General features: G+C 43.8%; 1 protein-coding gene across 1 annotated transcript in view; it reads left to right on the forward strand.

Moving 5' to 3' along the window:
• pik3r3b (phosphoinositide-3-kinase, regulatory subunit 3b (gamma)) overlaps window positions 1-15,878 on the forward strand; it is a 176,135-nt gene that overhangs the window by 48,367 nt on the left and 111,890 nt on the right. The window contains exons 2-3 of the mRNA XM_070831692.1: window positions 7,607-7,681; window positions 8,454-8,531. Of these exons, the coding sequence (XP_070687793.1) occupies window positions 7,607-7,681; window positions 8,454-8,531 (153 nt within the window). The remainder of the gene's footprint in view (window positions 1-7,606; window positions 7,682-8,453; window positions 8,532-15,878) is intronic.

The following is a 15,878-nucleotide window of genomic DNA, read 5'->3' on the forward strand; positions in this document are numbered from 1 at the left end:
CCACTGACACGTTTGATATTGATATTATTCTGTAATTCTGCGTTACTTCTGTGGAATAAACGATGGGAAACGGATTAGATGGCAAATAATCAGACTTCTGGCCTCGAAGGAGAGAACACCTGAGCTGAAATACTCCGAATTGTTCCCTTTAGGTGAATTAGTTGTTCTAAAAGCAAATTGTGTCTTGCACTAATTAGCATTCTGTCCCTGAAGCACACTGGGAAAGGGAGTTTTCCAAAAAGTCTCTGCTCACAACAATATCTCCTCACAGCAGTAACTTGTGACAGAACTGTTTCCTGTGATGGATCACTTTTCTGTGGAAGTTGTTTTCGTAGCATGCTGAAATGATCGGAGCCCAGCGGCTGCTGGGGATGAAATCCATCCAAAAACATAGAGTGTGATTTGGAGAAGGGTCGGCGGTAATCTGGCTCACGCCGGGCTGATTCACACTTGAATCAGGGCTGGGCTGAAATACATCGTGTCACGCTGCAGCTGAACTTCCCGCTGTGGCTCCAAATTTCCACTGCATTCCCCGATTTGTGATGCCACGGCGTGCGTTTGCCTTTGACAGCTGATTGGAAACACCTGCTATGGCACCACTGACGGGGTTTGTGTTCATCGGTTCAACCTAAATCAGCGGTGAGGACCAGCTTTTTGTCTCCAGATGAGCTGTGAGTGGATGAACGTGTTATTGTCCCACACTGCAGCAGCGGTAGTTTTAAATGAATGTTCAGCTACAAACTTTTTTACAGCTGTACCTGATATTAACATATCATGATTATACTTACCTTACATTGCTGCTGAGTCCTTCAAACATCACCGTGACCTCCATTGTTGACCAATGTTGCATGAAAATGCAGTTGAAAGTGTATTTGAGTTGATTCAATAGCTTAACATGCACAATTAAAGGTACCGTAGGAGTTTTTGACCACTCGTGATGAAAGAGCTGTGCTTCCATGAATGGCTTTATCATTTTTTATCATTCATTTTATCTCATACACACATACAAGGACAGAAAGTGACACTTTCACCTTGAGAACTTAAGACTGAATAGACTGGATTGGACATCAAAGGCAGAGAAGAAGACGAATATGTGAACTATGGTGTCAAAATAGAAAATTAGAAGAAAAATGCTTTGCAAACGTATTCATCAGGCTTCAATATACTGGATTTTACACTGTTTACGAAGAAACTTCACAAAGCTGACAAGATTAAAGGTGCCTCCTGCAGTTTTCTTTTAACTAGCACTGAGTCGCTCCCTGTGTTGTTTGTCTCGTGTGAACGCACAAAGATGCCCGTGCACACACTGCTGCACTTCACACATTTCTGCTTCTGGTTTTACATCGTTTCACTGAACAACAGGCGACAGTAAAACACCAAGACATGCTTTAAAATACTTGGAAACAAAATCAGCTTTGCAATTTTTAATGAGGAAGGAAATGCATACAACAACTTTATTATTTCATGTGTAGTTAAATGGACAGAATCAGAATTGGATTTTGGTTAACAGTAACTAAAAGATATGAAGTTAAATATTTGATGTCGACTTAAATGTGTTAAAGAGCTGCTTCTGTCTGATGTCCTTTAACATTTAATGCAGGCTGTTGTTTCCGTTGGCCACAAGCTGTGAGCAAAGACTGAAATAAATGTATGCATTAACACTTTTTAGCACAAACAAAAGAAATATGAAATGCATACATGCATTAACATATTTGTTTTTAGCCTCAGCCTGCAGCCGAGAGGACAGATGAAGTGTCCATTTAACGCAGCAGTAAACGTGGTCACAAAGCAAAACACACGACTTGTGGCTTTTGTGTGTGTGTGAAACATCATCTGCAGCATTTAGCATGTGTCCCACTGCAGCTGAGTGTTTTTTTTCCATCAGAGACTTTTAAATTGAAAGTTGAATTTCCAGAAGAAAGGCAGTGTCCATGTTTTCTATGTGTATGCATGTATGCTAATGTATGCGTATGTGTGTATCCATGTCTGTGCACATACAGTGAGTGTGTGAGTGTGTGTGCTGGTGTCGTGGACCTGGTTGACTGTCGGGTGGGGGGGGGGCCCTGGGGAGCAGAGAGGTGGAGGCTGTCATGGGAGATTGGCCAGGATGGGATGGAGGATCAAGGTTTGAACAGGACTCTTTATGGAGGCTTAGCTGCTAATATCACCGCTGCAGAGGGTGTTTAAGATTCAGCACCTATGAGGGGGAAGCATCAGGCTGTTTGAAGTACAAAACCAAGTCTTAAATACTTGGACCTGCTCTGGAGATATACAGCTTAAAAGAAGAGAGGCCAGAGAACAGTAGAGCAGCAACAAAGAACAAGTGAGGAAGAGGAGCAGCAGAGGAGGAGTAAGAGATGGAGTAACCAGAGCGAGTGCAATCAGAGGAGAAAGAGGTGAAGAATGATATGAGCAGCGGTGGAGAGGAGATTGTCATTTCAAGCCTTCACATTGGTAACAGGATGTGACCGTCACGCTCCAGCAGCCTGCAGGTCACCTCAGCTCTTCACCTCATCTCTCCTCATATTTTCCTTACCTTGCCTTACCTGTCCATCTGTCTCACAGCAGCAGCAGTTAATTTTACCACTGTGGCAGAACAGGACAAAGGTCTGGCTGTAGCAGAAGACGAGAAGACAAATCAAATCCACAGAGAGTTCACAGCACAGCTTCTCTCACTGGGGTTTCATTCGTTTGTCTTTGGCTTTAGGACACACAGAGGCATCAGGTCCTCGCACCATGAAAGCCCCACCGACCACTTGTTATTTTATAGGTGGTGTGCACTTAAAGTCAAGTCTGATGCTACATTTTGGGGGGGAAACAACCTTGGTGCAGTGATTAGACAAGATGTCAAGCTTTGGCCAAAGAGAACTTGAACCCTTCGTACTTCTCAGCAGCAACAGTTTCCTCATACATGGACACATCATTCACACGTCAGAGTCAGATCCAGTCTCAGGGTAACGTCTGTGGGAAAACATATATTTCTGTGTTCCTACACTGAGAGAACTGAACCTCTCACAGCTAAGAGTGACAGTTCCCTGTGCAGCGGATGAGCGGCCACAGTGCTGTCCAGTCAGGGCTGGAGTCAGCTGCCCCCTGCTGTCGCTGCCTGTTCCTGCAGCTCTGAGCACCGATGGAGGAAGAGCAGAGAGATCAGAGACTCTGAGGCTCTGCAGAGGGACCCTGGATGAAGATCAAACCTGCTCATGATCTCCTATGAACATCAAAAATGAATGAATTTCCTCTCGTACTCAGTGTTTAAGTATTTGACCTAAATGTGATGTATTATACATCAAGAGAATATCCTAATATATGACTTATCTGCAGCCCATAGGCACCTTACCTCTCTGTAAGGCATCTTAATCTATAACTCCACTCTCTTATCTTGATCTTCAGGTTTTGTGTAGGTGTGTGTGTGTGTGTGTGTGTGTGTGTGTGTGTGTGTGTGTGTGTGTGTGTGTGTGTGTGTGTGTGTGTGTGAGTGTGAGAGTAAGTGTGGTATCAGTTTAAATTGAGGAGAACAGTGGTTCAGAGTCTACTTCATAATGCCAACACTGATCAATAAATCATTTTAAAACATTGGAAGTCCACAGCTGTCTGTAGGGGGAACACAGGTGTGTGTGTGTGTGTGTGTGTGTGTGTGTGTGTGTGTATGTGTGTGTGTGTGTGTGTGATGAGCTTCATGTGAGTCTCTTTGTGTCCAAGCAGCAGGGAAGGAAGGACGGCGAGCAGAGGAGAGGAATGTGTGTGTAGACCAGTGCAGCGTAGGGTCCATGTGGTGTAGTGCAATGGAGCATGTTTTAATGACAGAACACCTCAGTGACCGGTGGTGGGGGGGGGCTGAATACTGACACTCACACACACACACACACTCACACACACACACACTCACACACTCACACACACACACTGTGTCTTTGTGCATTTCCCTCTCTTTGTCCCTCTTACTGTCACAGCTGTGTATGCACAGCATTTATGATGAGGAGTGTGTGTCTGTGTGTTTATTTGGCTTGCAGGCAGTGTGTGTGTGTGTGTGTGTGTGAGTGTGTTAGTGTGTGTGTGTCTTTGTGTGCAGCTCCATACGTGCTCTATAGGAGCTGATCCGCTGCGGAGCTGAACGACTGCTCAGCTTCATTGTTCCCAGTCAGCTTCTCTTCTCTTCTCTTCTCTCTTTGTTCTTGTCTTCTTCTGTTCTTCTCTTCTCCTCCGTCCTGCTTTTATTTAGTTCTTTCCTGTCCTCTTCCCTCCTTCTCTTTTCTTTTGTTCTATCTTTTTTTGTCCTCTTCTTCTTTGTCCTCTTTTTCTCCTCCTCTTTATTGTCCATCTCTCTGTTTTGATTTTGTCCTCTTCACTCTTTCTTCTCCTCCCTTTGTCTTCTCCCGTGTCATCTTCCTCTTTTCTCTTTGTTCATAGTCCTCTTTTCTCCTGCCATCCCATCTCTTCTTCTTCTTCTCTCTCTCTCTGCTGCTCTTCCCTGTCTTCTGTTTTGTCTTTTTCTCTTTCTGCCTTTTGTCCCCTTCCCTCCTTCACTTCTCCTTTGTCTTCTTCATGACTTTCTTTTCTTTTATCTCCTTTTTTCTTCTCCCTTCTCTCTGTTCTGTCTTTTTTGCTTTTGTGTTTTCTCTTGTCCCTCTTCTCTTCTGTTTTTTCTTTTTCCTCCTTCTCATCCCCCTTTTATTCCTCCATTTCTCTGTTCTTGTCCTCTTCATCCTCTCGTGTCTCTCCACCACTCTTTTGTCCTCTTCTTCATCAGCCCTCCACCTCCTCTCATCTCTCGTCCTCTCTCTTTGTTCTCGTCTTTTTTGTCCCTTTTCTCTCTCTTTTCCTCACAACTGTTATCTTCCTCCTCTCTTTCTTTGTTCATGTCTTCTTTTGCCCTCCCATTTCTTCTTCTCTGTTTCCTGCTCCCACCATTCTTCTCCTTTGTCCTCTTCTCTTCTGCTTGTCCTCTTTCTTTCTCCTCTCTTTTGTCTTTTATCCTCCTCTCCTCTCCTCTCCTCTCCTCTCCTCTCCTCTCCTCTCCTCTCCTCTCCTCTCCCTTTCTCTCCTTTCTCTCCTCTGGGTGAGATATTGCCTCTGTGATGCATTGTGACAGTGACGTTAATGGAAGCACTGTACATTTAACGACCTATATCTCCGGAAATTCCTTTGCCTCCTGTTGTTGCTCACACACACACACACACACACACACACAAACACACAGTTTAAACAATGCATCAACACAACACACAGGTGGACAGCAGATACAGGTCTGTACACCTGTAAACACAGCAGATATGTGTGTTGTTGTTGCATAAACAAAAGATTAATAACATTATCGGATCATGTGTTCATGGGAATGTGGGAGTGTGTGTGTGTGTGTGTGTGTGTGTGTGTGCATCTGAGGACAAGTGTCATTTAACTCGGCGTGACTGTCACTCGGCTGTGTTTGTGTGTGTGTGTGTGTGTGTGTTGTGATATGACATGACTGTCAACAGCACAACAAAAGAGCGAGGGAGTAGCTGAGAAGAGAGAGAGAGAGAGAGAGAGAGAGCGAGTTACAGTGGAAATGAAGGAGGAAAAGAGAAATCATGAGAGATGCAGAAAGGATGGAAGAAGAAAGAAGAAGAGAGCAAACAAAGGAAAAAGACTATTTAACTCACTGAATTCATCGTTTTAGGATTTCTTTTCTTTCTTTTTGTAAAATTTATCTCCCACTGCACAAACACAGCTCTCACTCATGATTCCTTCCAGATATTTCAGTGATGTAGCTTAAATGATGCGTCCAGTCTCTTACCTCTTACAGTATATGATAGTAATCATGGGGCTTAGGGGACCAAACACTGTCAGATGAGTGAATGTGAAATACTCATAGAAAGTGTTAATGTTTTCATTCAGTATCATTTATTCCTGACAGTTTTTGTTTGTCATCCCTAAATTTACTATTTCACTCACTTGGCAGCGATATCTTCACAACTTGACGCGCTTCAACACCACGTTGTGTATTTGATTTGAGTCCCATGTGAATGTGTGAGGAGCAGTTTGAGGAGCAGTTTGTTCAAACCTCCGTCACCTCGACCGTCCTTCCTCTGTTCCCCGCCACCACGACACTTCCTGCTTTAGCTGAGCAGTTTGCATAGTGATCCTTAATAGGAAAATTCTCCATCCATTCCCTCCATCTAATTGATTCCCAATAGTGGATGTTATGACAGCTGCTACTGCAGCTTTGGGCTGTAATCAAATCCCACATGTTGCTTAACCTTTTCACTTCCACTCCTGCTGATTAGCTGCTGTCAAGCAGCACATGCACAATATTTAAATTTTTGCAGATATCATTATTTTCACGGCCAAATTGGCCGCTTCCGATACGGATGTTTCTCATTTTGTTGCAGCTCTGCCACATGTCTAGTTTCCAGGAGTGGAGTTTACCTCCAGCTTCATTAGAACCGTCCCCTCACATGTTAACACTCTGTTCCAAATGGGATGAATTCATGTTGTTTGTTGTAACACGAGCAGAAACGTTATCTGATACCAGTGTGATGAACAAACATCAGAAATAATATTTAATGTGCAGACCAGCTTTCCACTGGGTGTCTATTGTTTCTGTCATCGACGCTTCGTTGTTTTTCCATAAGGCAAAAACTTGCTGAAAGGAAATTAGAGTCAATATTGATGAATCAGTTGAATAGAGATCAATATTAATCGACTGGGTAAATGTTGCATGACTGAACAAAAAAAGCCAGATTGAACACGTTTCTCAAACATGCAGCAGATCATGACATCTCTGCTTGGACACCAGTTTTTAGAGGATGAAGAACAAGCTGTAGATGAGTGTGTGTGTGTGTGTGTGTGTGTGTGTGTGTGTGTGAAACTACATATATCTGTTATGCCATCAGCCTGTGGCATGTGAAGCTTTGACCTGAGCATGAACTCAACACTGACATTTACAAGGTCTTTATCCTGCAGTGTGTGCGTGCTGGTTATTCGGGCAGCACCCACACACTCCCTGGAGAGCACACACACACACACATACACACACACACACACATTCTGTGGGTTATCAGTTCAGATGGATTGTAGAAATGGCTTTTAGTCTTGCTGCTGTTATAACTGCGGAAAGTATTTGAACTATCCTTCAAAGCTGTTCGGTGTGTCCTGTAACAGCTTCCAGCTTTTATTTCTCTTTCCATTTGTCCATGAGCAGCAACAAAAACTACTCATCTGCAGTGCAAAGCGTGCAAATGGAAATTAGAATTAGAATAAACCAGAATTATCCCTTTAATGTTAATGTTTCTACTTCACATGAAGGTCCCTCAGCCTGACTTTATTTGTATTCCATAGTGCCTCCATGTGCAGAAGCCGGTTTATGGAGTAAAACTTTTTTTATAGATATATATTTTAAATAAATTATGAATGCAAAGGAAAGCAGGCACATTAAAAGTTAATGGTGAAGTTTATTGTTCATCATTAATAAATAAATACTTGGGTGTGTCGTAAGGGAGAAAATCATAATGGGACCCATCATTGTGTATTGACAAACGATTGAACAACAACAATCTGTCTCTCTCTCCCTGTCTGTCTCTCTCTCCCTGTCTGTCTCTCTCTCCCTGTCTGTCTCTCTCTCTCTTAGGTGTGGATATGGAGCTTTTGTCTGAAGCGGCTCCCGTTGTTGTCTGGAGACTCATCGACGCCATCGAGAAACATGGTGAGAAAAAAAACACAAACAAATGTAAAAAACAACAATAAACGTCCACTAACTTTAAAGGACCAGTTCAACGTTTTGGGGAGGACGCTTGTGTGTGTTGGAGGGTGTGATATTCAAATGGTGTGTTCAGTATGAAGCTGGAGTCGGGATGTGGTTAGCCTAGCTTAGCATAAAGACAGGAAGCAGTTGGGAATGCCTCTCCTGGCTCTGGCCAAAGTGTGAAATAAATAAATTAAAAAAACATGTTGCATCCCGACCTGGCAACGTCACTGTGGTGACAAGACCTTTTACCTGTCTGTCTATTTATGGGCTTGGCAAAAGACTGTGAGCGTGTTCATTAGTGAACTTTGGACAAAGGCAGGCTAGCTGTTTCCCCCCGCTTCAAGTCTTTATGCTAAGCTAAGCTAACTATGCGCTGACACCAGCACTGATGACGATGACCACGCTTTCATTTCACTGCTGCAGGAAGCTTCAGCAGTATTTCATCTCTAAAGTGGCTTATTAAAAATCAGTTTCCTCCAACATGAGAAGTAATAAATAAATGTGTTCTGTTTTTATCCTCTGAGGGCAGCAGACGGTGTCTTTTATAATCCAGCAGGACTGTTGTAATGTAAAATGTAATTTAACTCAACCTGGAGCCGTAATAGCAGACTTTCTGTCATTTGTAAAGCATAATATAATGTATATTACTCTGTTGTAGCCTAAAGGAAGAACATATTTTCACACTGACACTGACTTCCTCTGTCTTCTTCTACCCCTGTTTTTTCTGCAGGTTTGAACAGCGAGTCTCTGTATCGAGCTCCTCCAGCCTCCAGTGGACCTGCAGAGCTGCGACAGGCTCTGGAGTCAGGTATGTACCCCCCCCCCTCCACCCCCCACCCGAAATGAGTCGATCAATTGAAGCACAGAAATATAATCAATCGTGAGGATTTGCTGCATTTACATGTTTTATATTATCGTGAACTGAATATCTTTTAGTTTGTGACTGTTTGTCGGATAAAACAAAGCCTTAATATAAGCACAGGCTGCTAGCTGTTAGCTTGTTCTCACATACTTAACTTATTTCCAGAATAAATAAGTCTCATGTTTCAATCTTCTGATCCAACCTTATACAACTGTACACATCTCACAGATAGCATGAATTAGCTACTGAAGCAGAGCAGGTCAAGGAAGGAGGTGAAGGGAAAAGACAAAAGAGAAAGAAAACTGAGCAAGAGAGTAAAGCCCCTTTTCAGACATGCACTTTTACACGGTGGCCATGTTTGAATTAGTTGTAGGTCGTCATAACATTCTCGCTGAGTCGGACCTCCAAACATTCCCATAACACATCTAACTGAGTGCCGTCACATTAATGGAAATGCCGCAGCAGCACAAGGTTACATATTTATATCATTCTTGTGCACAAAGAAAGTAGAAAATGCTTATTTCACCATAGTAGATTTGTGTAAATGTGAGGAGATTCTTTTCAGTTCGGATCAGTCTGTAAAAATCTGTTTTCAATGATGTTTTTACTGTGCGGAGCAGTGCAGGGCAGAGGAGGGACAGAAACACACTCCTTCTTTTTACTCTTTGTTCATGGTAGAGTTCCACAAAGTAGCACCGACTAACTCTAACACTAGCTCACTTTTTGCCTGCACGGTTGAGGACGTGGTGCTCTTGTTTGAAGAAACTTTACTGGAATAGTAAATGGGCAGCGCTGACCAAGGGTTGCATGCACCTAATAACGTGTGGACATCCATGGGACGCCCTGCTAAGGCTGGTCAGATGGTCCCTGTAGTGTCCCTCCCTCAGCCTCTTTATTCTAACAGATCAACAAAGCCGCCAATGTTACAGATTCATGTCTGAGAAGCAAGAGAAGCTGCCATTGCAGATGTAGTGGTGTGGTATGTTCAGGTTCTCTGCCGGTACAAAGCTTGTTTTGTGGTATTTTCTGATTTGCAGTATGTTCAGTTTCTGTGAATCTCTACACCATAGGTGTCAAACTCTGGTCAAAATCTGACTACTAGAGCTGGCCCGCTGGTATTATACAGCGCATGTACCGCTGATACTACAAATCCCAGAATGCTCTGCTCGTGTTTTGGCGCGTCAATCAGTATAGGACCTATAAACACCCTCTCCTCTGTTGACAGTAGTCATAGCAACCTCATGCTGCTACCCATCCCAAAAATGGGTAGCCCACGAGATCATTTCATGTGACTATTAACAAAAGCCCGTCGGTAAACAGCACTCCCACCTCTAATACTACAAATCCCACAATGCACTGAACAGCTGCCGCGCTAGTCAGGACCCGTGCAGCAGCCCCTCCTCCCGCAGGTATAATGACACACCGATCAGCGGATCAATGCCTCGTCAGCGTTTTTTTATAGTGACACTTAAGCTCGCCCCCCCAAAATAAATGGCTAAAGGAAAAGTGGACTTTGAAAACAGAGACTTTCTCAGCAGGTGGGGGGCAGAGTTTACCTGTTTGTCGATATCGGAGGTGAACCTGTGTGTGTTGTTTGTGGAGCTGATGTGGCCATAATTAAAGAATATAAATATAAGACGACACTATGAGACAAAATAGTTTGGCTGTTTAAATTCATATTTCTGAATAAAATATATATTATTATATCACATCCTAGAATAAAAGAGTCACTAAATGTTGAGCCTGTTTGGCCCAGGACTTAGACCCTGTTTTAAATTGTGGCCCTTTCTTTGATTGAGTTTGACCCCCCTGCTCTACACGGACACACACACAGTAGAAGCAACAAGTGGCTCATCACCAGCAGCCAGAGCTCTTGTGCTGCACCTCCTGCTCTCCTCTTTGTGTTTAAGCCGCTACAGAGTCCTTTAGAGGAAGTGCCGGCTCGTATCGGGCTGCTGAGGCCGATCGGAGACAAAGTCACTCAAGACAAAAAAAAAAAAAAAGTTGGGCAAGTTTGAGTTGCTGAAGTTCAGGTTTGGCACCACCAGGGAGTGCTCTGACTCTGCACTTTATTTTGGGAGCGAGGTGGGGAAGTCACAAAATCAGAGGAGGGAAGGAAGGAACAAAATCATGCATTATCACTCCAGTGCTGCTGGGTGTTCAGTCCAGGTATGACACTAGTTCTCACCTGTATGGTGTGACATCTGTATGAAATCATTATGGTCAGTTGTGCTTATTCTGCTGTGACAGATCCACTGTCTCTATTATCGAGTCCACGACCACCTACACTCATCATTTACTTTCTTTTATGCTCTTCAGCATGTCCTTAAAGTGACTTTTTAGCCGTAGAGTACTTCACTCGATACCGTTTCTCCGTGCTCCGTGACCTCCTTTATCGTGTTACTCCTGAGATAATCCTCTGTGCATTTATTCTTTATGGGACACAGCAGGTGTGTTTTACAGCCATACTTTTTAGAGACATTCTTGGCACGCTGAACTACCGAACCACACCAGACTGTGTTGGTTGTAGCTGCAGTGGTGGAACAGTCACGTTCTGTCTGCTGGACTGAATGCAGGTGTAGTTTGACTGGTGATGCTGTGATAGTACTTGCTGCTGAGTCATTCCCATCCATACCTTAAAGCCTGTTCATGTTGGTCCCATGTCTGTCAGGTCTGTGTTTGTATTTCTAGTCATTCTAGTCCCTCAAAGCGCTTTTACAGTCATCATTCATCATCATTCATACAGCAGGAATCTAAGTTAGAGGAGAGTATCATTTCACACACACGCTGACTTAGAGGAGCCGGGGATCGATGGACGATCCATCGATCCTCCGACCCACTCTACTCTGAGTCCACACATCACCAACAAACTAGTGCATCAAGTTGTGCAGCAGTTTGAAAGTCCTTTGAGTGTCCTTGATGAGCAGACGACCTTAGGGAGGGAAATACAGACTTTTAGCTCTCTCAAGCTTGTGTTGAGAAAATAGTAGTTATTATTATTAAAAAATCCCCCTCAAATTCCTGAGGCTCTTTTCCAGGGAGGGTTTACTCTGAATCACTACTTTTTAATGAGCTTTCGTGTTGTTATCAGGGAGGAGACTGCTGGCTTTTTACTTCCAGTATGACCTGGTGTAACTCCTGAGTCATACAGTATCTGAAGCTGTGAAAATCAGACCCGGGCTGTGTGAAAGTGGGAATTCCCCTTTAAATGTTTCGTTCAGAAGATTCGTTCAAACAATCAGGATCATGAGACCCACGATGACAATAGCTGACTTGTTATGATGGATATTTTTCTCAGTGCACATCCAATTTTCTGCAGAAAAAGTCAACAGCTCTGCAAATCCAATACAGTATATTGAGCATTAAGATTAGATTTACTGTAGAAGAAGACACACACACACACACACTCATGCACACACACACATACACACACACACACACCTGGCCTCCTTGGGCAGTGGTGAGAGGTCAGCATGGGGCCAAAGATATGCACATACTCAAAGTAATTGACTGAAAGGAGCTGACATGTAGGCACTCAGAGGAATTTAGCATGCAGGCTTGACATGAACACCCACATATATGTTGAGACAGAACGGGGGCCGCATGAGAGAAATCCTACGCACGATATGGTGGAAAAACGCAGAGAAATGCAGCCGCTGACATCCTGCAGTCACGCTGGCTCTGTGTACAGTAAGCAGCCTAACAGAGATGGACACATCCTATGCTATATATATGAAAAGCGTTAGCCTGTGTGCAGATTTGTGCCGACACGGGGGGCCGTGAGGTTACACGAAAAGTTTGGTTTGAATGTTGGAGTGCAGCGAGAGGTGGCCTGACGACGCTGTGATGTGTGAGAAAACCTGGGGGAGGACGGACTCTTTCTCTTATAGAAATATCTGTCTGTCTTTTCCTGTCGGCTGTTTGAGTCGCACAGGCGGAAGAGATGAAAGGTGAAAAGGAAAAGTACGTTACACGTGTGGCGCTGTATGTCTTTGTATTGGCTTCTAATGTTGTCGTCTAATGATTGCTGCTGCCACAATAATCTGAGATTAATGAATTAACCTTTAGCTGGTGCTTGGTTTTCACTTCCTGGTTCCCTCCCAAAGGTTTAATGAAATGAGGATGTGCTGAATGTTAAGGATGGGTGAACGGGGATGGATATATCTAAAGGAGAGTCAGTGTGGTGGCTTGTGTCCCATGAGTTGAGTCATCTGAGCCAATTATGTCCAGTACAGTACAGTACTTGGAATAAGAGGCAAGGTAGAGGTATGAAGGGGAAGCCAGGCAATGTGGAGTGATGGGGAGGGAGAGAAACAAACAGGACAGGAAAGTTTTCCCGTTTCTTTCTTTAATTTCTAAGGTGATTCATTCTCAGAGATCGCTATCATTGGGATGTCTGTGTGTTTTAAATTGAATCAGTTGGATTTTTCTGTGGAAACTGCATCAAGTTCATGGAGATAATAAGTATGATTCATTGTGTAACTGTGTTTTTATTGTGTTTGTCTGTAACCATGAACAAAAGAAGCATTAGAGGTGCTTTGAACCAGATGTAGCTACGACTGTCGCTATTCACCATCTACAAGTAGGCAGATAGATCAACTTTAAACTAAGTAGTACTAAGTGTTTGAATACTGACAGATTTGTCCTTTAATAATGCTGTTACACCTCTCTGGGAACTGGATGGCAAGTTATGATTTTGCAGATGAATTCTAAATTAATTAAATGTGCTTAGTTTGTGTGTGTGAGTCACGTTTCTCCAGATCTTCTCGGCATGATGACTCCTTTGTTAACATGCAGGATGCAGTGAGACGCCGTAGTTAATGACCTATACCTGCTTTGGTACGTCTCATGATGCAGCATCAGTCGCTCCGCATGAAGAGCATCGGGCTGCTGCAGTGATCAGCCTCTCTTTGTTGTGTGTCTGTGCAGCGTGAGTTATGGAATAATGTTATGTAACAGGGAGTTGTTGCCTCGTATCGACGCTCTCAGGCTATTCCACAGCCTCCGATTCAGCCTAATTGATCCGTCTGTTTGTATCTTTTATCTCTCTATTTTGATGGTTTGCTGCATGTGGGCATTATCTTTCTATCAAAGTGAGTGTTTGTGTGTGTGTGTGTGTGTGTGTGTGAGAGTCACACAGGCGCAGAAAGCTTTCGAGAACATTACCTCATCTAGTTGACCTCCGATTGGTACACGGCCCAGACGTTGCCATGGTGATAGCTATTTTTTAGCCGGTTGGTTCTGCCGTGCCCACACATCACTCAGTGTGTTGGCCCAGTAACTCTGAGTGTGTTTGTGATTGTGCTTCAGACCTTGAGGATTGTGACATTTGAGGAAAGTGGAAACGTTTTTGGACAGCGAGGACATTTTTTTTTTAAAAAACGTGTGTGAAGACACTTAGTGTGGACATTTAGGGAGGGGAGGATGAAAACATTATGCAAAAGTGAGGCAATTTATTTGAGAAATAGGAGCATTTGAGATATTTTAGGGGACATTTCCTGGAAATGAGACACGTATTCGTGGACATTTTTGATAGGATGTGCATTTTTGGGACAGTGAGGACGTTTCTTGTGGTTAATTCTGCCAGTCTGCACTTCTTCAAAGGACTATTTTGAGGATTGTTTTTATCTTTTATGGGCAGAATAAGATCCTGGTTAAGGGTTAGTGGGTTGGGGGGGGGGATACACTAAGTCAAAGAGTGTCCTCAGAAGTATGGAAGCACCAACATGTCCGTGTGTGGGGGTGTATGAATAAGCGGACATATGGGCAGGCTCATCACTGCTGGGTCTGTGTGTGTTTGTCTCAGTGTGTTGTGTGTCTGTTTGTACACTTTGACCCAGTTAGAGTTGGTATGATGATTGCATGGATGCACAAGCACACACACACACATACAAACAACACACACACACACTGTGCCAACTTGTCAGGCACAGAGTGGGCAGTCTGTGTTTTGGAAACGATGAGTCATGTTGGCTCAGACTGTAGCAGAATATACTTTGTCCTCAACACAAACTGTACTCACACATGTAGTGTACATACATAGAGACATACTGCAGCTCAGTCCGCTCACCCACACACATAAACAATCAATAATCATCTATGTGTGTGCAATAATTCCTCCAACTTTAACACCTCTCACCTCTTCCTCATCCCTCCCTCCACTGCGTCCACCTCTTGGTTCAGATAGATGGAGACTTTCTCCCCCCCCATCCTCCCATCCGATCTGTTCACTGCTCCCTGCTAACAACCAATCAACCAATCTGCAGCTCTGGAACCATTAAATAATCTTCTATTTCACTGCTCCCCCCTTTATGTACTCCTCAATCTCCCCCCTCTCTCTCTTCCCTTCTCATCTTCTATCTCTTTCTCTCCCTTTTTTTATTCACTCATTCATCACCGTCCCTTTCCTCTCGCTCCCTACCTCGGTGACAGGAGCCGCTGAGTTCAGCAAAACACAAATTAAAAGAGCTCCTCTGCTCCATCCCTCCATCCTTTTTTTTCTTCCATCTCCATCCCTCCATCCTCCCCGTCCGTCCTTCTTCTCGTCTGTCGGTCCCGGCCCTGCTATTGGCCGGAGGTGATGTCATCATCTTCCTCTGGCGCCCGTCAATAACCTATTAGAAGCCGGCATTTTTACAGTCAGCTGGGGACAGAAGAAGTGCAGCCACACACAAACACACACACACACACTCGTACACTGATACACTCGAGTACAATGGACGTGAGGTGGAAACAGATAAAAGCTTCTGGCTGCAGAGGTGTGTCACTGTGTCTTATTAGACGTGTTCGGTCCAACTGATGCTTCTTTGTCACCTAATGCTGCAAATTCCAGGCAACAGTGGGAAAGTGAAGTGTCTTTTCTCCTCTCAGCAGCGTTGTGGTGTTTTTCTTAGTGCTTATGTTTTGTTTTTTTCACCGTGGAGACATGCACATACACGTACATGTGTGTTTGCAGGCGTGTGTCTGTAGGGCTGAACTGTGTGCAGCTCTGTAGGAATTATGTCCATATGTGACAATCAAGCAAGCCAGATTTACATCCAGTGGCAATGATCAGTGCAGATGCAGGAAGTGGTTTGTTTTTTATGCAGCGAGACATAAAGTATGGGCGTGCAGGGTGCAGCTGATGGGTGGGGCGTGAAGCTCGTCGAGCTTTGATGCAGGAAACCAAAGTTCACGTCCCGTCATAGACCCGCGATTAATGTTTGTCTTTTTAATTGTGTCTGCCGATAAAAAGTCACTGATGTTTATTCACTGATTCATTCGCTGATGTTTATTCTTTGACTATTCCAGTCA

The sequence above is a fragment of the Pempheris klunzingeri genome, chromosome 6, assembly GCF_042242105.1.
Source record: "Pempheris klunzingeri isolate RE-2024b chromosome 6, fPemKlu1.hap1, whole genome shotgun sequence".
In the NCBI taxonomy this organism is placed as follows: domain Eukaryota; kingdom Metazoa; phylum Chordata; class Actinopteri; order Acropomatiformes; family Pempheridae; genus Pempheris; species Pempheris klunzingeri.